This window comes from Danio rerio, chromosome 13 (genome assembly GCF_052040795.2).
Source record: "Danio rerio strain M-AB ecotype USA chromosome 13, GRCz13ab, whole genome shotgun sequence".
NCBI lineage: Eukaryota > Metazoa > Chordata > Actinopteri > Cypriniformes > Danionidae > Danio > Danio rerio.
The window spans coordinates 22,193,802-22,218,816 of NC_141033.1; the positions used below are offsets into that span (position 1 = coordinate 22,193,802).

General features: G+C 41.3%; 2 protein-coding genes across 5 annotated transcripts in view; both read right to left on the reverse strand.

Moving 5' to 3' along the window:
• Nucleotides 1-78: 78 nt before the first annotated feature.
• Nucleotides 79-24,778, reverse strand: LOC141377165 (factor VII-activating protease). Of its 4 annotated transcripts, none has more exons than XR_015505855.1 (14): nucleotides 21,967-22,216; nucleotides 21,590-21,731; nucleotides 21,417-21,503; nucleotides 19,025-19,132; nucleotides 18,834-18,950; nucleotides 18,538-18,648; nucleotides 9,496-9,667; nucleotides 9,125-9,219; nucleotides 6,624-6,932; nucleotides 5,637-5,919; nucleotides 3,052-3,194; nucleotides 1,624-1,758; nucleotides 1,403-1,548; nucleotides 79-402 (listed from the first exon to the last, which is right to left on the reverse strand). XR_015505855.1 is itself a non-coding variant. In XM_087279171.1 (14 exons), the coding sequence occupies exons 1-14, from the start codon at nucleotides 22,024-22,026 to the stop codon at nucleotides 238-240; spliced, it is 1,845 nt and encodes a 614-aa protein (XP_087135297.1). In that variant the 5' UTR covers nucleotides 22,027-24,778; the 3' UTR covers nucleotides 79-237. The 4 variants fall into 4 exon arrangements, 2 of the variants coding, with proteins under 2 accessions (XP_087135297.1, XP_087135298.1); XR_015505854.1 differs by having other exon boundaries at nucleotides 6,624-7,799; nucleotides 8,788-9,219; XM_087279171.1 differs by having other exon boundaries at nucleotides 6,624-6,704; nucleotides 21,967-24,778.
• The window catches only part of LOC147841039 (uncharacterized), a 33,557-nt gene continuing 19,351 nt past the window's right edge, over nucleotides 10,810-25,015 (reverse strand). The window contains exon 2 of the mRNA XM_087279179.1: nucleotides 10,810-16,743. Within this exon, the coding sequence (XP_087135305.1) occupies nucleotides 14,862-16,301 (1,440 nt within the window). The 5' untranslated portion in view covers nucleotides 16,302-16,743 and the 3' untranslated portion in view covers nucleotides 10,810-14,861. The remainder of the gene's footprint in view (nucleotides 16,744-25,015) is intronic.

Below are 25,015 nucleotides of genomic sequence, written 5' to 3' on the forward strand. Positions count from 1 at the left end.
ATATGTATAATTAAACAAAAAATGTTTGAAAGCTCAAGAAAAATCTATATCACCATGTCATGCAATGAACAAAAAGAATTCTTTGATGACAAAGATTTGTTTTATTATTAACTCATCAAAAAGATCATCTCAAATTCTACAATAAAAATGTGTACAAACAGCACTGGTAGATCAGAGTACACAGCAAACAAACAAACAAAAAAAAACTGTAGCTTTGAATAATCTTTCTCTGACATGCTACTTTTTCTCAGCAATGTTTTTATTGATCCAGTCCAAATATTTCATGACTCTGGTATAAACACCAGGCTTGTTCTTCTCTCCACAGCTGTCTCCCCAGCTCACTACACCGTAGACATAGTGTGTTTGATTCCTCTCACAGGTGAGAGGCCCACCAGAGTCACCCTGTCAGGAAACAAGTTCAGTGTTATATAGAGGTACAGTGTGCTGCAGGTCAATTGGACTCACAAAATTGAGTTGCTGAGGATTTTCTCATTTACCCTCCAAAATGTGATATTTTTCTTTAGCAGGATATTAAAAAAAACAAGCTTTTACTTTAAAAGGTGATTAGTTGGCTTTACTTAAATGTAGTGGGTAATCCCATTGATTTTAAGGTGATTAGTCAACTTTAGGGGGCGAAGCAGTGATGCCTTAGGTAGTGCTGTCGCCTCACAGCAAGGCTCAATTGTCGTTCTGTGTGGAGTTTGCATGTTCTCCCTGTGTTCGCGTGGGTTTCCTCTGGTTGCTCCGGTTTCCCCCACAATCCAAAGACATGCGGTACAGGTGAATTGGGTAGGCTAAATTGTCCGTAGTGTGTGTGTATGCGAATGTTTCCCAGAGATGGGTTGCAGCTTTAAGGGCATCCGCTGTGTAAAAACGTGCTGGATAAGTTGGCGGTTCATTCCGCTGTGGCGACCCCGATTAATAAGGGGACTAAGCCGACAAGCAAATGAATAAATGAATAGTCAACTTTACTTAAATTAGTGAGTTAACCAACACTTTTAAAGTGTTTTGTTGACTTTAAGTTTAAAAAAAAGTGAGTAAAAGCATTGTTTTTAAAGCAATTAGATGACTTTCCTTAAAAGGTTTGCTTTAAAAATGATTATTTGCCTTTAATGTGTTAAACTGTTGCTTTTAAAGCATTGAGTTGACTTTTTTAAATATATTATTGAAGTTAGTAAGCTTGTTGCTTTTAAAGCATTTCTTTGACTTTACAAAATGTAAGTAAACCTGTTGCTTTTAGTAATTAGTTTACTTTACTTAAAGTGAGTGAATCCATTGCAATTTAATCAATTAGGTAAATGAGCTATGTACATCATCTTAAAAATGAAGTTACATCAACTCAACAGTTTACCAGTTCTTTTTGGGTGAACTATTGCTTTAAAGAGTTAAAATGATGACCAACCTGACATGAGTCCACTCCTCCTTTGAGATAGCCAGCGCAAAACATGCCATCATCCAGTAATGCCTCATAAACCTTATTGCTGGAACAAGCTTCATGAGAAATCAGCAAAACCTTTGCATCAAGCAAATGCATGGAGCCATGCTCTGCTACAGACACAAACAAAAAGAAATCAGATTAAGTCATTTCAAAGATTAAAGTTAAAATAGACATATAAAACATACATGTCTCTGTTGCTCCCCATCCAGAAATGCTGCATTCTGCTCCATCTGGAAAAGGTTCGCTGGGCAAGCAGGCCGCCTTTACAAACTGATTTTCCTTGGCACATTCTCCATTAGTGGCTTTCAGTTTCAACAGAGCTGCAACACAGCAAAGAAAATAAGAAAGATTTATTATGTAGTTTGTAGAATTTCTCCTGATTTTTTAAAATAGCAAGATTACTTCCCACCAAATTTGTGTAACTTTTTGAGTATTCTTGTTTAGAAGTTATTATTATTGTTAGACTTTTATTTTGAAAGTTCTGTCTGTCTTTTTGTTTTGTTTTTTCCTGAGTTTTAAGATGTTTCATAGTTTAGACCTTATTACTCAGTTTTACTTTTTTCTCTAAAACAGATGCCCAAACTAGGTATTGTTGGCCCATTCTAACCTTTGATTTGGCCCACTATTCCATTTGAGAAGAGAGGGAGAATTATGGGTTGGTGGTTGGAGCGAATATCCTTGAAAAATATTGTTATTTCCAAAGTAATGTAACCTTTTCTTTGTTTGTTTTGTAGTTTCTTTAGTTGTATTAAATTCATCAGATAAAAAAAAAAAAAGTTAAAATATTGTCACTCAGTGGATATCAGGCAATGTACAAGACAATGCAAAGGCAGGTGCATCTTAGTGTATTCAGCATTAAACTCTGTTGTATTAATGGAATGTTTATGTTTTTGCTGTAATAAATTCATCAAACAATTTTTTTAAATATACTGCTTTCGTTAATATAATGTAAAACAATGTTTTTTAGTTATTTTAAATTTGGAGATTACTTATTGGAAACTGTTATGTACCTTCGGCTTAAAGCCCTCAGTTAGGTTTGATTTTTGTCCCTTCATAAGAAAAAGATTTGGGCACCCCTGGTCTAAATAAAGAATTTAAATTAATAAAAGAGTAAGCAGATTCTGTCAGTGATATAAGTATTGTGTACTGAAGGAAGCAGTGGAACTATTTAATTTAATGAGACGATGTAGTGCATTTTGGTACTCTGTAATCACTGAGTTGCTAATTACCTTTTGCAATGCATTGAGAAATTATATATAGGCTATACCCTATATACCCTATATAGGCTGCATTCCATCGCTTATACACTGCTAAATCTTTCATTACATATAAAAGATTTAATTCGAAGTGCCCAGTTTGTAATAATTTAATTTAAAAATTACTCTTTAGTACTCATTAATGCTTTCATTCAGGATTGCTACTATAATATGGAATGTAATTTTCCACTACAGTGTCTCACTAAGAATGACTCCCACACAAAATATTGACCAATAATAAAGTAATGAAACATAGCTAAGGACATATCTGAGAAAGAGAGACACATATTTCGATACAAATCTCTGGTGAGAATGAAACAGAAAGCACCGGAAAATCAAAAGAAAAACAATTCTCACCAATATCATTGTAGACGACGTCAGGGGTTTCCTTGAACTTTTCATGAATGATTGTTTTCTCCACCAGCACAGTCTGATCTGTTGGTTCCTTTTGTACCAAATTCAATCCTCCCAATACAACGCTGTACTCAAAGTTTTTATTACTGTACACAACACAACAAAACAAAAGCAAAGCTGTGGTTTAAAATAACAACAAATAAGTAAAAAATATTTAAGGATATTTAAATAATACTGCTAAATTAAATGTCATGCTTCTTTTACTGCATATTACAAGGCTCCTCCACATTAAACTTACATTTTTTAAAACACTTAAATATTGAAAACTAAAAATTACAATGCTCTTTTTTAATTAAATCAATGCCTTAAAATGAACTGAAGCAGTTAACAGTTGTCATGGATTTAAAAAAAAAAAAAAGCCTGGATGGGATGGGGCAAAAATTACATAATGATCTGTTTACTTAGTCCTGTCCATGAGTCAACTAACACTGCCCACTACATGATGTAGGGAAAAGTCCAAAAGGCAAACCAATATTTTACCTTGTTTAACTTTAAACATTATGTGCATATTCAAAACTTCCATCAGTACTCAAAGGTGCCACCTTTCACCAAACCCTTAAGCTTTGAAACTCTAAATATTAAGGATCTATGTAACCATTCTTTAAGATCCTACAGTACCTTGTTCTCCTGCGTTTTAAGTCTAGGTGTTTTTTGTCCTCAATGTACCCTGTGCTATTTTTTGAAATTGTGTTATAAATGATGCACTTTACAAACACTCTGTACCTAAAGACATCGTATAGATGTATATACTACCTGACAAAAGTCAATCCCAGTTGTAAGAGCAACAAATAATAACTTGACTTCTAGTTGATCATTTAGAAAAGTGGTAGAAGATAGATTTTTCCTATGAATAATCTGCCAAACTGCATCCCAATCCCAGATAACTTTATTAATAAGTTATATGAGTCATTGCAGTCAGAGATGTATGGATGCAGTCCTCCAAGCTGATTCACACTAATTTTTTTTTTTTTTTTACCGCACCATGACTTCATATTTTATACTGTACATTATTTCTGTTAAGTGACAAGACTTTTGTCTAAGCAAAATCAGACCTTACTGTCCTAATTACAGAATTAAAAATCAAGTCATGATCATATTTTATTTTGGTAAAATTTGTGTTTTCTTGAGGCATTTAGCTTTAATTTAAGCCACTTCTGATAACAAATGATCAACTTGAAGTCAGATTATTATTTGTTGTTACTAAAACTTTGATAGACGACAAGATTTTTATCAGGTAGTGTAGACCAGCGGTTCCCATCAGGAGGGTCCCGGCCCACAAGGCTGCCTCAGCAAGCTTTATGGGGGGGGATGCCATATTAAAAAATTTCTTAGCAGTGGACAATTAGTAGAATGATCATGTTGCCTTAGTTCATTTTATCCCCTAGCTCAGTGGTCCTCAACCACCGGTCAGTGGATCAATTAGTACAGGGCCCCACAAGAAATCATTAATTGTTTCCCTTTTCCCGTCTGAACGATCTTTTATTTTGAAAAGTCTTTATTTTGAAAAATGACTGTATTCTTACGGTTACATCTCAGTCACTTTAGCGCTTAAAAGTTAACCCATAAGCAGCAAAATGAGTAAGACACAGATGTCTTTAGAAAGTTTCCTTACTAAAGGAAAAAAAGGCCAAGCGAAGGACTCACGAACTGCCAAGGTAAGGATTTGCAACTCATTTGTCTTTAAATCAGGTAAATCCATCAAGTCTGTGGAAGAAGATCAACTGATAGAGATCGCAAATGACGGCGGCCACTCAGGGGCCAATCGCATATCGTGTAAAGTTCACATATTTCTAGAGTTTTACAAGTCAATGAACCCCGCTAGCGCACCACAAGTCACATGTCAAGAATATACCGATCAGCTTCAGCTTGTATGGAGTTTTCATATTTCGGTAAGACTAATTTTCTCCAACAAACGCAGATCAAACAAACACTGCAGTGCTTTGTAAGTTTCTCCTTAAATAAAAGTTGTATTAGAGTGACAGCACTGCTTTGTCAGCTTGGCATCCTTGTGACCCCTCGTCAGTTTTTTGCTTTTATATTTTACATTAGGCTATTATTTGTGCATAGACATATCTAGATATAGAATTAAACAGACCGCTTGTTTGAAAACAAAAAATTTTTGTCATCGTTTCTGCTAACTTATATCAGATGAGACAATCATTTTATTAAATGTGGAGGGGGGCCTTACAATATTTTCCAGGGGAAAAGGGGGTCTCAGGCAAAAAAGGTTGGAAACCACTGGTGTAGACACTGCATATAAGAATGTTGGACACCAGTAACCACTGACAACCTATAGTAGGACAAACAAATCCTATAGAAATCAATGGTAACAGTTTCCTACATTCTTCGGTATATCTTCTTCAACAGAATGTTGAGTAAACACACATAACGGTGAGTAAATGTTGAGAAAAATTTTATTTTTAGGTGAACTATCCCTTTAAGTCTTACTCTTTGTTGTGTTAGCAACAGCACCATTACACAATTTCCGTTGTCAGTGTACTGTATAATACTTTAGATGCCATACTCACATACAATGGGCCGCAGTCAGCACCCAGCAAGGCTTGACAAGAGTTCCTCCGCAGATATGTTTGTACCCTTGGCTGGATCCTTTAGGTCTGACCTGTACTGAAACTTGCCATGGATGTGCTCCAGGAATAGCTTTAAGGCCTCCATAAATCCGGTTTAGTTGTTTTTTGGGCTCAGGTTTTCCACAAGTGTTAAAACTGCTTGTTGAAGCATTGACCACAGATACTGTGGTAGGTTGGATGGTATTTTGGGGTGAACTGGTGCTCTCTGGGGTTGTGCTGGGTTCTGGTGGGTGGCATTTGTGGAAAATATGATGAGAGTCAACAATGGTTTAGTTAAAAAAAAACAGTTCAATAAATAAGAACCTGAATGAACTTAAATTGTAGACATAATTGATGGTTAATAGTGGAATATTGCACAGCTTTTGTTATCATCATAGCAGAACGTGTACAGTTGGAGTTCACTGATTTCATAGTTAATCACATGTTTTGTTTTGGGCAGGCATTTTCAGCAATACGACTCCATATGGTCAAAAATCAAATATTATTTAGTATTTTGAGATAATTTTTGTACATTTTGTTTTCCTGTCATGCGTCTATAGCAGTTATGTTTAAATCACTTAAATGTTGAATATTCAGTAAATGATGCCAAGTTTTTCTCTGTAAAATATTGCAAAGTCTTCTGTTTAGACTTTGAATGTCATGTAGCCTTAGCTTTGTCTATTTTCCTTTCATCGCAAAATTATTCCCAAAATCTACAGCAAAATCCACATCAGGAAGCTGTCATGGGATTGTAAACGGTTCATTGTATGCATACGTTAGATTCCTTTTTGTTCGCGAGTGAATACATTTTACATTTACTAGAATTAATGATCCCAGTCTCAGTGTTACTGGACTGTATCAATATTGCAATGTACTGCATTTAGAATGGGATACAACTAGATTATATAATGTGCTATTGCTTAGTAATGTGTAATTAGGGGGTCTTACCTGTCTTAGCTGGTACAGTTGGTTGGTGAGTAGAGGGTGGGGGTGTATGTGTAATGGGTCGAGTTTCCGCGGTGGTCGGCGCTATTTTTGTTGTAGTTGATGTGGGAAAAAAGTGCATCACATAAGTATAAACTTAATTTATAGCAAACAACATTCTTTTAAGAGTTCACACTTAGCTGATGATTGATTATTAAACACGTTCGGTATGCTGTCCCGGAAGAAAGCCCTGAGGTCATAAGATTCTCAAGCCCAGGGCTCCCCGTTTTTGCTGTAAGTCAACAGTGCTAACCATTGGGCTGCCGTGCTGCCCTATCAAGGAAAAGGGAGGAGGAGTAGGGGTGTAAGGGGGGATTCTTCAGGACGAAGATAACTGAGGTAAGAAACTCTGGGTATTAATAGTAAGTTAGGAATCATCTGATTGGTCAATCATGCGTTAGCTAATGTGGGACCAGCCATGGTCAATCATAAGCATGTGATCCTCTTGATATTAGTTTATAAATTAACTTCACATAGCAACTTTGTTAATTTGCCTATCTCTGATGCGGGAAATTGTCAATTCTAATCCTGCCTTTAATCATGGTGAGTAAATATCGCTCTTCTGGCCTTAAGAGTTACACAAGAGGTTGTAGATTTTGGCATCCTTGTTAGTGCACCTACTTGCCTGTGCTGGGGAGATGTCAGTTAATAACCTCCTTGGAACATGGTGCAAGAACCTGACTGGGAGTGTGGTATAGCAATGTAAGTGTAAAAGCTATGTGCTCGGGTAAACCTCACTCTTCTGGCATCAAGAAGCTGTAATAGCTTATGTTAGAAGATACTGTCTACACCTGCTTCCTATGCCAGTTCATATCTTGCTCAGAGCAGAATGACTAGAGCTGGAGGGGTTTACATTAGTGCTGTGACCCAGATGCTAGTGAGGTAAGGTGGATTGAGTGTAAGGATGGCCTGCTCGAATTACCAATTGATGTTAGAAGTTGTGGTCTTTAACATTCTTGATCTTCATGTCTCAGGTGCCAAAAATGTTGGATTCCAAAGTGGATTTAAATCGAACAGAGCAATCCATGTAGAAGTGGAATGGTTACATATTTTAATGCATTTGCTGGATTAGAGATGGTTCAAAGATACGCTAATGTATTAATGTAACAGATATACATTACATTCACATATGGTGTCAGTCTTAAAGGGATAGTTTACCCTTTAAGACTGACACCATAGGGAAAAGGGATACATTTCAATATACTTACTCAACTGTTTCCAAACATTTATGAATTTATTTATTCTATTAAACACAAAAATAGATGTTCTGAAAAGTGTTTCCATTGACGTCTATACTAAGGAAGAAAAATACTATGAATGGTTGCTGCTTTCCTACATTCTTAAAATATATTTCAAGAGTTCACACTTAACTGATGACTGATAATGAGCTTGCTTGACATGCTGTCCTGGGAAGGAGCCCTGAGCTCAAAAGATCCTTGAGCCCTGGGATACCACCCATTTGCAGGGCAAACTCTCAAGAACTCCCTCGCTAATTAGTGGCTAATGACGATTTGCTTTATGAGGGAAAATACTTTTGGCTTAGAACTTGACTATGGAGCCAATTTGGTTTAGTCAATTTACTTTTGACGTATGTCTTTGGACGGTGGGAGGAAACTGGGGAACAATGGGGAAACCCACGCAAGCTCTGTACAAAAACGCCAACCTGCCAAGCAAGGACCAGAACCAGCGATGTTCTTGCTGTGAGGCAACAGTTCTAACCACTAGGCTGCCGGGGGAGGAGAAGGAGGAAGGGAGGATTCTTCAAGACGGAGATGACTGTGGTATGAAGACTATGGTTGTTTATAGTGTCTTATGAAACATCTGATTAGAGAATAATTTTTTTGCTAATGAGGGTCCAGCCGTTGTCAATCATAAGAACATGATTGTCTCGAAATTGGTTTATAAATAAACTTCACTTTGTGTTCAACAGACGAAAGTAAGAGTTTTGACACTGGTATTGGGTACATATAGCCTATTGAGGAAACAATGACAGAATTAAAGTTTTTGGTGAACTATCCCTTTAATGTTTCTTGTTTGCTTAATGGGTGGTTCACATGTGTTATGTTGTAATATATTTTTGGGGGGAGGGAGGGAGGGGGGTGTTTGAAGCGCCAATACAGGTGTCAGCCAATCAGATTGCTTTATAAAAATACTTTCCAGCAGACAATAGCCTATCACTTTGGACAATAGGAGAACATCAAAATGATGAAAAAGCTTATTGTGGTGGGTAATTGCCCAGTCTTTCTTTATGTACCATGTATGTATGAACTAGATTTCAATCTAGCTTCAGTCTGTTTATGTTGTTTTGCAGTGCAATGTGATATGCTATGAATTATTATGATGATTTTTTTTCAGCATGGAGCTTCAGTCTTTTGTAAAGTGTCAACACACACTCTTGTGTAAACGCATTAGAGTTCTTGATGGAAAAGCATCAGTTGATATGCTGTCATTATCATCAGTCTTACCTGGTGTGCGACATTTTTTAAGATCACAATATTCCCATCGAAGTTTCCCTTCCTTCTTTATAAAGCACCATGGCTTCTTATCTCCATCAGGGTTTCTGTTACACAAAAAGTAATATATTTGTAGTTAACTTTAGATTACATGTTTATTGCTGGTCAAGCTCAAGTCTTTGTTTTTATACATTTGCATTTGTGATAGACTCCAAAAGCCTGAGACCTCACTGAAAATCCTAAATGAAAAATCTGTCAGAAAGATAGTTAGACAAATGTAAACCAAATAATTTTTTTTTAAATTAAATGAAAGCCAGAAGAGTTTATATAAATTCTCCAGTCTCACTTATATCAGATTATTAGTCTCAGTTTTTTTTTTTAACCTGCAGAAGTTATGTGGTCCCAGGCCTCCACCTGATGCAAATGCTACTGTTGGATAAGCTCCTTTATCCAGAACAAACTCAGAGTTCCAGTCAAGACAGTCATCTCCGTCCTCTGTCTCTGACACCTTTCCACTGTATGACTGACCATCCCCCATATAACAGTCATTTGGGTCTGAGAAAGAGTCACAACACATATACCATTAAAATAAAGCCTTAGTAGATAATAAGCAGAGAGTCTATTAAATAATAATTCCAATAATCACTGGTTGAAATGTATTTACAAATTTACCTATAGTCAACAGAATATCAAAAATTGGGGACAGAGCCTTTTGTTCTCTCTCCCAGAACATTTGAGGGCTATACAAATCTTAGATGGCTTTTAAAAAGGCTCGCAAGACGTTTTTGAATGTTTAAATAACTAATATTAAATTTCCTTTACTTTTAGGCCCCGTTTACACTGATATGTTTTAGTTTTAAAACAACGTTTTAGAATGAAAACAATCCAGGTCCACACTGGTGTTTCACCTAGCGTTTCTGAACAGCTCTCCGTCCACACTACACCGCTAAAAACGCACATCATGCATGCAGTATATGTGCGCATCTGAGCTCCAGGCAGTCAGCGGGTGTTTTAAGCACAGAAACCCTAGGTGAGACCTATGCACACCGGACAGTTCATCAAGACTCTACTGCTGGATCTAATCTCCCTATATTTGTTTAGATGTGATATTTAATTCATCTTACATTTACATTTACATTTAGTCATTTAGCAGACGCTTTTATCCAAAGCGACTTACAAATGAGGACAAGGAAGCAATTTACACAACTAAGAGCAACAATAAATAAGTGCTATAGGCAAGTTTCAGTTCTGTAAAGTCTAAGAAGGAAAGTATTAGTATTAGTAGTATTAGTATTAGTATTTTTTTTTTGGGGGGGGGGGGGTACAGTTAGTGTGATATTCAGAGAGGCAATTGCAGATTAGGAAGTGAAGTGGAGACTAAATAGTTGAGTTTTTAGTCGTTTCTTGAAAATAGCGAGTGACGTTCGAGGTTACTAAAGTAACCCTTCGTTCCCCGAGGAGGGGAACGGAAGCACTATAAGTGGATTTGATTTGTAAAATCCACGCATTGGGAGGATTCGGATCAGAAGCCGCTTGTCTGGAGAGTATTGAACGGACCAATGAATGAATTAATTGGCAGCGTAAGCTTGCGCAGGTGTGCGACATCTGCAATTATCTCAGCATATAAGCACACCTGAAGCCAGCAGACGCCATCCTTTTAAGCTGAAGAGACTTTCAAACAGCTAAGGGACAGTCATTATGGCGACGGAGTATAGTGCTTCCGTTCCCCTCCTCGGGGAACGAAGGGTTACTTTAGTAACCTCGAACGTTCCCCTTCGGGGGGAACTTCAGCACTATAAGTGGATTTGATTTGTAAAATCCACGCATTGGGAGCCCATTGAAAGCGCCATAATGACTGCACCTTACCAACACCCCCGATGAGGAGATAGTCAAGCAAGCGTGACGCACCCACATCATGGGGGGCGCGGTCCTCCAACGTGTCCCTGGCCCTAATTTATCCTACTTCAACAGAAGTTTTACGGATTTAGATATATTTTTTGGGAAGTCGTGAGCATCTAGATAATTCTAGGAAATACGACAGTACGTTGGGAAGCGTGCAATCCCGATAGGGAGGACGCTGCGGAGGCCATCCGTTACCCAAGGGGGGGATAGATGGCAGAATTTACATATGGACTAGCCCTAAAAAGGGGGAGTACGCATAGCAAAAGAGTGGTTAGCGGAGAGGGAAGACACGGGTCCGCCCAGGGGGGGGACTTAACCGTGGCGGAATAAGCATATGGGATCGCCTAGTGGGGATCACGCATAGCAGGCACCTATACCCAAAACACGGGCTGACCAGCGGGCAGACCTACAACGTAGTGGGCCAGCAAGTGACTCCTCCGCTGAGTCAGTGCTGGGGGCCACGGAGGAATCTGCAGGGCTCACCTGACGGGGAACTTTACTGACAGATAAAAAAGGCGCACGTACCTCCGTGTTAGGGAGAATGGCGCAGCAAGCGTGTTTCAACACCCTACCGAGTTGTCTCCTCAATCACCAAAGGGTAACCTAATACCCTTGAGGAAACCGGCTCCACTCGCAGATTGTAAAACCTTGCAAATGTGTTGGGTGTCGCCCAGCCCGCAGCTCTACAGATGTCTGTTAGAGAGGCGCCGCGTGCACGCGCCCAAGAGGATGCAACGCTCCGAGTGGAGTGTGCACGAACTCCCGGGGGACACGGCTGACCTCGACTCGAATAAGCGAGTGAAATGGCATCCACAATCCAGTGGGATAATCTTTGTTTTGATACGGCACTTCCCTGCTGCCGACCGCCATAACAGACAAAGAGCTGCTCAGATGATCTAAAATTCTGAGTACGGTCCACATAAATGCGCAGAGCGCGAACTGGACAAAGTAAAGAAAGGGCTGGGTCTGCCTCCTCCGGGGGCAGCGCTTGCAGGTTCACTACCTGATCTCTAAAGGGGGTGGTAGGAACCTTGGGCACATAACCGGGGCGGGGTCTCAGGATGACGTGAGAGTAATCCGGCCCGAATTCCAGGCACGAGTCACTGACCGAAAATGCCTCCAGGTCCCCGACCCTCTTGATGGAGGCCAACGCAACCAGCAGAGCTGTCTTCAGGGACAGAAATCTTAGAGATACTGATTCGAGTGGCTCAAAGGGATCGGATCGCAGACTCGTGAGAACGAGGGCGAGATCCCAAGAGGGCATGAGAGGGGGGCGAAATGGATTAATTCGCCTAGCACCCCTAAGGAACTGGATGACCAGGTTATGCTTTCCCACGGTGCCGCCAGCTACCGCGCTATGATAAGCGGAGATGGCGGCCACGTAAACCTTGAGAGTGGAGGGCGACAGCCTGCTGTCCAACTTCTCTTGAAGGAAAGAGAGCACAACACTAATCTGGCAATTTCGGGGGTCTTCTCTGCGAGAGACGCACCATTCAGTGAATAGACTCCACTTCAGGGCGTAGGCGCGCCTCGTGGAGGGGGCTCTAGCCTGAGTGATGGTATTAACCACCGCAGTCGGTAGGTTACCTAAGTCTTCCTCGCGTCTAGGGACCACACGTGGAGGTTCCAAAGATCGGGGCGAGGGTGCCAGATGGTGCCCTGTCCCTGAGAGAGTAGGTCCTCTCTCAAAGGGATCCGCCAGGGGAGGGCCGTCGCGAGGAGTGAGAGCTCTGATATCCAGGTCCGGTTGGGCCAAAGGGGCGCAACTAGCAGAACCTGTTCCTCGTCCTTCCTGACCTTGCACAGAAACTGCGCGAGCAGGCTCACTGGGGGAAACGCATACTTGCGCATGCCCCGAGGCCAGCTGTGGGCCAGTGCATCCGTGCCGAGAGAGCCCTCGGTCAGGGAAAAAAACAACTGGCAGTGAGCGTTCTCGGGGGAAGCAAACAGATCGATCTGGGCCTCCCCGAATCGCGCCCATATCAGCTGAACAGACTCGGGGTGGAGTCTCCATTCTCCAGGACGTAACAGCTGTAGTGAGAGCGCATCGGCTGCACGATTGAGCGTGCCTGGGACGTGAATGGCGCGCAGCGATTTCAGCCGCGGGTGATTCCAGAGGAGCAGACGGCGGGCGAGCTGAGACATGCGGCGAGAGCGCATACCCCCCATGCGGTTGATATACGCCGCCGCCGCCATACTGTCCGTCCTGACCAGCACGTGTTGCCGCTCCAGCACCGGTAAAAAGCGGTGGAGAGCGAGGAACACTGCCAACAGCTCTAGGCGATTGATATGCCAATGCAGCTGGGCACCCTTCCAGAGGCCCGCAGCCGCATGCCCGCGACACACGGCCCCCCAACCCGTGTTGGAAGCGTCTGTTGAAACAACAACATGGCTGGACGCCTGTGCTAGAGGCACACCGGCCTGTAGGAATGAGGGGTCGTTCCAAGGGCTGAGGGCGCGGCGACACAGCGCAGTAACCGAGACCCGGTGTGTGCCCGCGTGCCATGCGCGTCTGGGGACCCGATCGTGAAGCCAGTGCTGAAGTGGTCTCATATGGAGCAACCCGAGCGGCGTGACGGCGGCTGCGGATGCCATATGCCCCAGGAGCCTCTGAAAGAACTTCAGTGGGACCACTAGTTTGCTGTCGAGCTCCCTCAGACAGTTCAGCAACAGGCGAGCGCGTTCCTCGGAGAGGTGCGCTACCATGGTGATCGAGTCCAGCTCCATCCCGAGAAAAGAAATCCTCTGCACGGGGGCGAGTTTGCTCTTTTCTCGGTTGACCTGAAGCCCCAGTAGGCGGAGATGCCGAAGCACCTTGTCCCTGTGCATAATCAATTGCTCCCGCGAGTGGGCTAAAATCAGCCAGTCGTCGAGATAATTGAGTATGCGAATGCCCGCGAGCCGAAGGGGCGCTAGGGCACCCTCCGCGAGTTTGGTGAAGACCCGCGGAGACAGAGAGAGCCCGAAGGGGAGGACCTTGCACTGCCACGCTCGACCCTCGAACGCAAACCGCAGAAATTGGCGGTGGCGTGGAAGAATGGAGACATGGAAATACGCGTCCTTCAGGTCTATGGCTGCAAACCAATCCCGAGGACGAACGCATTGGAGAATGCGCCTCTGCGTGAGCATTCTGAACGGCAGCCTGTGCAGACAGCGGTTCAAAACGCGCAGATCTAGGATTGGCCGTGACCCACCGCTCTTTTTGGGTACGATGAAGTATGGGCTGTAAAACCCACTCTCCATCTCGGCTGGAGGAACCGGCTCGATTGCACCCTTCGCCAGGAGGGCAGCAATCTCCTCTCGCAAGACAGGGGCGGACAGGGGGTTGACCCTGGAGAAATACACGCCCGTAAACTTGGGGGGCCGTTTCGCGAACTGAATCGCGTAACCGAGTCTGATTGTGCGTATGAGCCACCGCGAGGGGCTGGCCCGCGCTAACCAGGCAGGCAGAGCCCTCGCTAATGGAGTCATCGCTACAATCGCTGACGTACCAGCGGTGGGGCAGCGCGGAGTGGGTGTGCTGATCCGGGAAGCACGAGGGTCCCGCGGAAGAGCTGGAGAAGAGCGATTCGCTCTGGCTCCACACCCTGACTCCGGAGAGGGGGCTGGAGGGCTGAGGGAAGGGAGACCGTCCCCCCAGCGCTCGTGAGCCACTGGCGAAGCACGTAGAGTCTGCGAGCCGGAAGGCAGCGCGTCCCGGACTGGCAGAACTCGTGCAGTCACATCCGGGGAAGGGAAAAAGTGCTCTTTTACTGATGTTTTGGTGGCACTGAAAAGTACCGTTGTTATCGGGGTCCCGCCCTCCAGCGGGGAAAGAGCAAGTTTCCTCTTCTCCGGATGGCCTGTCTCAGGGACGCTTCGCGGTCCGTTTACCGGACTTAACGGCGCCCTGGGCAGGAGGGGCTGCCTGCTTTCGAGGTGAACGCCGCGCCCGCTTGGCCGGAGGCGCAGGCGGGGGCGGGGCAGCACTCGTTGGCGGGCGCCCTCGGCGAGGAACAGCGGAGGTGGATGGCTCGGCGGGCGGAGCGGGCTTACGGCCACGCCGATAGATGACATTGCCCATCGCATCCGACTTCTCTTTCACCGCCTTGAATTCCTGGGTGAATTCACCGACGGTGTCGCCGAACAGGCCAGCCTGGGATATGGGCGAGTCAAGAAAGCGAACTTTGTCAACGTCGCGCATATCGGCCAGGTTTAGCCAGAGGTGGCGTTCCTGAACCACAAGTGTGGACATCGTCCTCCCCAGCGCACACGCGGCGGACTTAGTAGTCCGAAGAGCATAGTCGGTCGCGGTGCGCAGCTCATGTAATAAGCTTGGGTTGGACCCGCCCTCGTGCAGCTCGGCCAGCGCCTGCGCTTGGTAGCGCTGGTAGGTGGCCATCGCGTGCAAAGCAGAAGCAGCCTGGCCCGCAGCCTTATAAGCTCTGGCTCCGAGGGAGGCAGACAACCTACAGGCTTTGGACGGGAGGCGGGGCAAACCCCGCCACGTAGAGGCGCCGCGCGGACAAAGATTGACCGCGATAGCGCGCTCCACTGACGGGATCGCCTCATACCCCCTGGCAGCTCCGCCGTCAAGGGCGGTGAGGGCGGAGGCACACGCAGCACGGGCAGAGAAAGGTGCCCTCCAAGACTGCGTGAGCCTACTGTGCACTTCCGGGAAGAAGGGGACGAGAGGCTTCGAAGGCTTTGCCTTCTGGTCCTCTACGTAGCACCCATCTAGTCGGTCCGGCCGCGGAGCTGGGGGATAAATCATCTCCAACCCCACGGCCGAAGCAGCCCGGGAAAGCACGGCTAACATGTCCGCTTCAGGATCCGATTTGACAGCGCTCACCTGCCCGGAGGGGGCGAGCGGGTCCGGATCTTCGTCGGACAGTGAAAGCCCACCCTCCGATGCCGCGGAGGACATCTGATCTCCGGTGTCAGCGAGTGTGAGAGCTACCATCTGGTTAGACGGATCACTCTCACCACCCGAAGCTTGGATGGAGCGCCGTGAGGAGCGAGAGGTCCGCGAGCCCGTGGGCGGCGGATTATCTCCCGCTGAAACCCTCAGATCTGCCCGAGCGCCCGCTGCTTTTTTAGAACAGGAGGCAACTGGGGTGGCTCGCTCTCTTGCGAAAGTTAGCCGCGATCTTAGCTGTGCAACGGTCATGGCATCGCAATGACGACATGAACCGCCCGCGAGCACCGCATTAACATGCTGGACCCCCAAACATGCAATGCAGTGATCGTGTCCATCATCCGGAGCCAGGAAATCCCCGCATCCAGAAACGCACAGTCGGAGCGCCATCCTGAAAAGGACGTGCTGCACGACTGTGTTGCTCTTTTAGGAAAGTTTGCAACTATACGCACCGCTCTGGAGGACCGGACCCAAAGAACTGCAGGCAAGGGAGTAACCCAGCTCGACCGTCTGCCACCGCGAAGACCCACTCTGGACCGGGAGACACACTCGTTCGCTCTGAAGTGCTGATCAGCAAGAGGAACCCTCATCGACTCACTCAGAAAGGATCTAAAGCGAAAAGGATGGCGTCTGCTGGCTTCAGGTGTGCTTATATGCTGAGATAATTGCAGATGTCGCACACCTGCGCAAGCTTACGCTGCCAATTAATTCATTCATTGGCCCGTTCAATACTCTCCAGACAAGCGGCTTCTGATCCGAATCCTCCCAATGCGTGGATTTTACAAATCAAATCCACTTATAGTGCTGAAGTTCCCCCCGAAGGGGAACTCCGCTGTTCTGATGCAGTTAGGGAGTTCATTCCACCAACTGGGCAGATTGGGCGTGAGCGTGAGCGAAAGTGATTTCTTCCCTCTTTGGGATGGAACCACGAGGCGACGTTCATTCACAGAACGCAAGTTTCTGGAGGGCACATAGATCTGCAGAAGTGAGCGCAGATAAGTAGGAGCAAGGCCAGAAGTCACTTTGTAGGCAAACATCAGAGCTTTGAATTTGATGCGAGCAGCAACTGGCAGCCAGTGCAAACGGACTAGCAGCGGAGTGACATGTGCTTGTTTAGGTTCATTGAAGACCACTCGTGCTGCTGTGTTCTGGAGCAGTTGAAGAGGCTTGATAGAGTTAGCTGGAAGCCCGGCTAGTAGAGAGTTGCAGTAATCCAGTTTGGAGAGAACAAGAGCTTGAACAAGGAGTTGAGCTGCATGTTCAGATAAGAAGGGTCGGATCTTTCTGATGTTACAGAGTGCGAATCTGCACGATCGAGTAGTTCTAGAAATGTGGTCAGACAAGTTTAGTTGGTCATCAATCGTTACTCCAAGGCTTTTCATGGCTTTTAATGGTTGCCCCATCCATCTGGATTGAAAAGTTATGGTGTAGAGTCGAGTTGACAGAAACTACAAGCATTTCCGTTTTTGCGAGGTTCAGCTGAAGATGATGATGATCTTTCATCCAGTGTGAAATATCCAACAGGCAGGCTTGTTGTCTATATCTAATGACATATCTAATGACATATTCCCCAACTTTGGTATTTTGAATCTATTACTTGTTACGCAGGTAACGTGTTTTGGCTGAGCGCAAAGATAAGTTAATATATTCATTAATGTAACCACATACAGTGACTCTGCACATTTGACTGATTGCTTGCCTTTATTTCCTATAATGTATAAACTAATTGTATGTTATTCTTTTATAACGGACATTATTGATTATTAAAACTGATATTCAGCAAAAGAGATGGTATGTTTTGTATTTTTCACTGAACATAAAAGGAGGCAGTTATGGTTTAGTCTCCGCTTTGTTATAAATATGCATACAGTGAAGATGACAGTCATATATATATGTAGCTACACAATCCCTTAACATTTTTGGCATCTGTTTAGTTAATATCAAAATCATGTTTGCATTTTATTGTTGAGATAGTGAAACACCATAGCCAGGGTGATGTGAATGAGGTTATGAAGTACACTGTTCTCATTGAAGTGGGAGTGTCCTCGGGAGTTTGTTTTCCATATCAAACTTGCTAATTATGAACTTAGAAGGAAAAGTTGCAAGACTGAACATTGTGTATGCTACTTAATATTGAGGGACAAGCCACAACCATATATGCGAACGTCTGCAGCCACACCTCCGTTTTCTTTTCAGATGTCTCCGTTTTCCCTCCATCCACACTGACACGGAGCATCAGTGTTTTAAATCAAAAACTGCCTCTTCAGCGTTTTCAAAATGCTCAGTTTGTGGTGCTTGAAAACTCTGAGGTAGTGTGGACGGAGGGAGTAACCATAGCAAAACTTATGCATTCTAAAATGAAAACGTGTTAGTGTAAACGGGACTTTAGTCTTTGAGAAAATTTTAGTTGGTAGCTGATTTTAACATGTACTTTTGTTTTATCTCATTATGTTTTTTTTCTGTAGCAATTTGAGATTTTAATTAAAATGTAAGTGCTTCATAACTAAAAATGTATTATTATTATTATTATTATTATTAATAAAAGGAACCCTTAAAACAAAGTGTAAAATGTTAAATTATTATGTAAAAGAAATGCATCTCTGTAATGATGGCAGGATATACTGACCGACTTGACAGTATTGTCCCCTGAAACCCTCTGAGCAGACACATTCAAAATCCCCCTCCTCTGCCACACATTTGCCATTATTCTGACAAGGGTTTGGATTACATGGAGTAGCTAGAAAAAAAAAGGAAGATATAAATCATAAATCGACAAATATACAACTTGCATATTTCAGGCAAAGATATACATTGCTCATCCAGATTGTAGAGTAGTTTACTTTTTGTTTGAGGATTCTAAGCACAAACCCAAAATCTGCTTCTGAGAGACATGGCGCATGAGTTCAGTGCTGTAAGTCTTACGTGTTTTGCAGTTTGGTGGTGCAAAGGGTGGAATGCACTTGCACCGATAGTATGGAGGAGATAAGGTCAGAAGACACAGTCCCGTTCCACAGGTTCCCCTTTTACAAACCCTTTTAGCTGAAACACACATCACATGTATCTCGGTGAAGCCTGTAAATGTGCAGGTAGAATTAAGTGAGCACATACTGTACCTTTTTCACACCTGGAACCCGTAAAATGCTTGGTACATTTGCATTTGTATGTGCCTCCCCTTTCGATACACGTTCCTCCATTCAGGCATGGACTTGAGCTACATTTTCCTGAACAAGCAAAGGGGAAAAATGTGTTTGATTTCAGTTTACTTCTGCACTACGTATTTTTTCAACCTTAAGTATCTGTTTTGCACGACATCTTGCACACTATTGTTTGTTTATTACGTCAAGTATTGTAAAGTCTGTATGTTATGTGTATAGTAAACTATTTATAGCATAGTTTGATTACTGCCTCAGTATGTTAGTTTGAATAGGTTTAAATATTGCTCTTGAGTCCAGTTTTCTGTTTATATTTATGATTGTTTATTTATGGAGCACCGTGCTCTTGCGAGGCATGAAGTTTCATTTCACTTTATGTCCACACATGTAGCTGAATGACAAAAAAGCTCAACTTGACTTGACTTCAGTTGGTTTAAGTTTGATATTGTCAGGGTTTGGTCAAGATAATCTAAATTTCAAGTTGCACTTAATTTAACAGAACATTAAATCACTAAGGAAGATGAGAGTACAGGGAAAACTGAAAACTGCACAACAACGGCAATCAAAAAAAGATCACTGCTTATTCAAACTACTTGTTTAAAATTAGCTGAAACAACACAGTTCTTTAGATTTTTTAAGAACAACTTAATAGGTTTATATTTAACCCATTTAAATTTGTTATGTTTACTTAATCAATATGTGTTGGGTCGACATGAATGAATTGTGTGAAGGAGGCGAAGAACTGACAAACTTTAAATAATTTTAATAATGAAAATAAAGAACATAAAACAAACGGGACGGCAATTCCTCTGCAACCACCAAACTCAAAGCAAACAAAGTAGCTGTTATTAGCAAGCCTGTTTAGTGAGTCCTTAAAAGAATAAACAAAACAAATCTTGGAAATTGATCACATAGAGCAGGGGTTCCCAAACTTTTCAGCCCACGACCCCTAAAATAACAATGCTGGTGAATCGTGACCCCCAAATTCCTCAGAGGTGGTTATGAATATACAAACGTTGCCCACATAACAATAGGCCTATATAAACACGAGCATATTGACAACACAAAAAGTGCAACAGTCTAACAACCATATCATTTATATAGTCATTTATTAATTAGTTTATTTTAATATTAACCTCAACTAAAGAGACTGATGGACACAATGTTTTCAGCACAAGTCTATTCTTGGTTCAGTTGTATACAGTGGTCTGTATTTATTTTAAATGTATTTGATTGCCATAAAGGTGTCAAAGTTTAACCAGGTGCTATAAAATCAACCTACTGCATCTGACACTATTGCTGTGTTTTTAATCTAACGTAAACACACCAATCCTATGAGAAATAAATAAATAAATTAAAGGCTGATGGCTTTTTATTTGCATGTTGTTGTTATTCATTTATTTTTTTTATTTTTTTACTATTGAAGGGGTGGTCCAGAGTGTATTTTAAAGGTGTGTTTATAAGATGCAAAGCAATGAATGCTCATTAATCATTTGTAGAAAATCAAGTTATGTTTTCATATGTCCTACTTTGATTATATACAGCTACTCAGCTATTATAAACCAATGTCATATTTCCTAGTTCCTCTGAAGACCCACCCTCAAGAGGCTCTGATTGGTCAGTTAACATAATGTGTTGTGATTCAGATCAGCTCCACATCACCAGGAAGCATCTCTGTTATAACATTACAGCTCCTCTGACCACGCCCATTTACCCAGATGTATTTTTTGTAGTCCCCAAACTTTGTTCACTGTAAGCTTTGCAAAGCTAACTCTGTAAAATTCAATGTCTCCGTTAAGTTTAAAATATGATATCGTAGTGCACCACTCTTTTAAGAACTATTATTTTTATCTTCTGTGGGTTATGGTTAAAATATGGTAATAGTTTAATCAAATTTATTTGACTTTTCGAAATCACCAAGTGACCACCTGTCATTGTCCCACAACCCCCAGGGGGTCCCGACTCCACATTGGTAACCATTGACATGGAGCACATAGTCAGTTGATTTGAAGCTTTGAATAGCTTTGTTTCTCCTATCACAATCAAGAACTGGTGGAATCTAAATACATATACATCAATGTATTTACTGAAGCAACTTCAATCTTCAGTCTCACAATATTCTGGTTTGCATTTTCAATGTTAAAATAATTTGTATTTTAACTTTTTATAAAAAACAAACAATGTAGAAATCTTTATAAATGTCTTCATGATGTCACTTTTGATCAATTGATAGTATTCTTATTAAACAAAAAGCCAACATTTCTTCTGAGGAAATTGTGAAAAATCTTTTTAGACTTTTGTATTGTTGTGTATTCGCACAATACACTGGAAAATTGTGATTACTGAATCATACCTCTACGGCCTTGAAGCTCAAACAGCCATTCATTGGCATCATCGTCATCATCTGAGTCGTCTGAAGTGGCAAACTCAGCCTTCAGGTCTGAGATTAGAAATTTAAATCAATATTTGCGAATACACAAATTCAAGCATATAAGTTATATTTTAACCCAGAAGGAGACCGCTTACACTCAAGTCTTGCTTTGCCTCTCCTTCCAGGATGTTTAAAAGGCCTCCCATTGCGTTGTCGAGGTTTATCACGTTCACCTTGTTGATCATGATGACCATGCTTATCATGTTCATCATGCTTGTCATGTTTCTCTTTCTTCAGCTGTTGAGAGGTAAGAAAACACCAGATTTTTTATCATTAAGAAAAGCTAAATGAATAATATGAATACAGGTGCAAATACTGTATAATCAAGGCAAAGGTTTGATTTAGATCATAATTTTAGTGAGGACCAAAAAAAGTTAATACATCTTTATAAATAATACAGTGTTAGAATTTCTTAAGCTGTGCACTGTAAAATATAAGTATTCTTCATAGTTTCATAACTGTTCATACATACCTGTGCAGGGATAATGATGGCACAGAGGACAAGGAGCAACAAACACAGCTTGAGATTCATGCTGGCCGTTGATTTCTGGAGTAGTGAATCACTTCAGATCATATTCGGTGTACCTGTAACTATAAGGTCAGTGTCCTGTGTGTGTGTGTGTTTGTGTGTGTGTGTGTGTGTGTGTGTGTGTGTGTGTGTGTGTGTGTGTGTGTGTGTGTGTGTGTGTGTGTGTGTGTGTGTGTGTGTGTGTGTGTGTGTGAGAGAGAGAGAGAGAGAGAGAGAGAGGTGGGTCTATGAATGACCAAAACCCACATATTTTCCACAGTTTACCCGTGTGCAGCATGTATAATAAAGATCAATAGTTGTAATTTTGTTGTATTTATTTTGGGATTTTGATACTAATATCAATACAAAAGATTAAACAAATATTAATGTGGCATAAAAAGTGATGATTACAAATTTCTAAATCATACTGAACACAACTTCTGCAGAGAATAGATTGATGGATTGGCTGGCAGTTCACAGATCATATTGACAAAGTGGGATGCTGTTTGTTTAATTGCAGACTTTGTCCAAAGTGTGGATTGTGAAAGCATGCAGCAGAGGAATAATTATATAAACCTTAAGAAGTACTACAAATGCAGTTGTATAAAATCCATTATGTTTATTTATTTATTATAATTGTATTTGACAATGGCTTTAGTTCTCATCTGTTTGCTCATTAATCATTAGTCAAGCTCAAAACATTTGCAAATAGGCTATATACTAATTTCATCTAACAAATCATATATTTGTCAGTACTTTTAATACTAATGAAAACAGATGGTGTAATTATAACACTAAAGAGTGAGCGCTATACTCTCTATAGCTTCTTGTTTTGCCTAAATATACAGTATAATGACATTAATTTCAAAATCCTCATTCCATGTCATAAGGACTAAGGAGTAACCTTATTTCTTTCTTTCACATCTGAACAACATGCCTATATAAGAAATAGCAGAATTCACACATTTCTCACACACAGTATAAATATTAAATGGCAATATTTTCTGCATCGTCCGCAAATGATCATTCTGCCAGTCTCACGCATGGTGAAAATAGTTTAGAGCCCTTTCTGCATATCCAGTCTCTGGCCACAAGAGGGAACTAGAGTATTTTTTACCCAATTGATGCAATTTGTTTGTTATTATTGGAACAATAATTTCAAAATGAGTACAAAAATATACAGAAAATGTATAAATCTTATAACAACAAAAACTAGACAACAGAACAAAGCAGGACAAAAAACAGAAACAAAAAATAATGCCAGGGGTAAAATAAATTACAATGGAAAATTTTAAATCTATCTCAAAGCATGGTCACAGTGATAGTCATATTGTTAGATTCACATAGTGTTATTGATTTTAAAGCTTTAACATTGCTGGAGGTAGGGATTGTCTCCAAATGATATTTCAACAAAACAAAACAAAAGGAAAACAAAAGGAAACAGGAAACAGACAAACATTTGCATTTGTGTCAGATTGATGCATATGAAAATGTACTGTAAGTGATTTGGAAAGTGATTAACCAAATAGGATCAAAGCAACTGATTAAAGAGCCATGAGTTGTTGTGCACATTCCTAAGTTTTTTTGATAGCTAAATAGGAGAAGAAATGCAGAGGTGTGAGATTAGTAAATAGTTTATAAATACAGCTACAAATGCTTTATTCTTGGCTTGTATAGCATATGTGCTTAATATTAGTATTTTGATGCCTAATTACAAATTAAGTATTGTATTGTTTACAAACCAATCATTTAAAACAAGGGTCACCAATCTCGGTCCTGGAGGGCTGGTGTCCCTGCTGGGTTTAGATCCAACTTGCCTCAACACACCTGCCTGGATGTTTCAAGTATACCTAGTAAGGCCTTGATTAGCTTGTTCAGGTGTGTTTGATTAGAGTTGGAGCTAAAATCTGCAGGACACCAGCCCTCCAGGAACAAGTTTGGTGACCACTGATTTAAAAGATGGTGGTTTTTAAGCTAATTTAAAATGAGTAAGTAATTGATAAATAAACCATTCAAATGAACACTTTTACTTTTATTTTTTAGGCGTAATAGTAATAGTTACTCTGTAAGTTTATAAATGCTTTGTTAAGATATCTAAAGTGAGGACTAAGGTTTGATAATCTTATAAATGACAAATCAAGGCTCAGTTGTACTCTAATCAGAAAAAGGAAATAAATGACAGAGTGATTCAGAACAACAGGAACATTAATTTCAAGGTACTTCAGCTAATATTCGTGACATGTATTGACATACGATGCTGTTTTTTGCAGACTTATTTAATACTTTAGTTCTACTAGTGATTGAACTGAGGAAACAGTTTTGAATCAAACTGAAGAACCGATGAAGCTATAAAAATAGTTTATTCATTTTATAAGCATTAGATGTAAAACATCTGCTTTTGTATCATTATTAATTACAATAATAATATATTTTATTTTGTGATTATGTAAATCAATCTGTCATTTGACATAGAAACAAGCTCCTAAAGAACCAGTTTGTGAAAATACTGTACGATCAGATTTTTTTTCTTAAATGGATAAATTCATGTTATGTAAAATTTCCTTCTTACTCCATAAGACCTCAATGTATCACCTTTAGCAGCCACTCATGTAATTTTTGAGTGTCCTGTTTTGCTTTTAATTGACTCTTATAATGGAATTGGATTTTAATCATCATCATCACCATTAAATATCTTCTTTAATGCTTAACAAATGTCACCTGTTGGATGGCCTGTGGGATATTAAAGGGGTAGTTCATACAAAAAGAAAAATTCCCCTATCTATTTATTACTCCTTGAAAAAAAAATTATTATGTTAAACATATAAGAAGATATTTTGAAGAATGTTGGAAACCTGTAGCCATTGACTTCTTTAGTTTTCCTTACTATCCCTTTAAAAACAGTTTAGAGAAATATTAGAAAAATATTAGATAATGTATGTATAATGTTTCCCATTTTTAGTGTAACAGAAACATCCACAGACACACTCTTTTCTTTCCTTTGTCTGGTTTATTT

What these genes read in the sequence shown, in the direction of transcription:
- LOC141377165 (XM_087279171.1), bottom strand. Translation starts at nt 22,026, where the DNA reads ATGAATCTCAAGCTGTGTTTGTTGCTCCTTGTCCTCTGTGCCATCATT. An exon ending in GGGACAATACTGTCAAGTCG is followed by an intron (nt 9,668 to 18,537) that starts GTCAGTATATCC and finishes ACTCTTTCTCAG; the next exon opens with ACCCAAATGACTGTTATATG. An exon ending in GAGGAGTGGACTCATGTCAG is followed by an intron (nt 403 to 1,402) that starts GTTGGTCATCAT and finishes GTTTCCTGACAG; the next exon opens with GGTGACTCTGGTGGGCCTCT.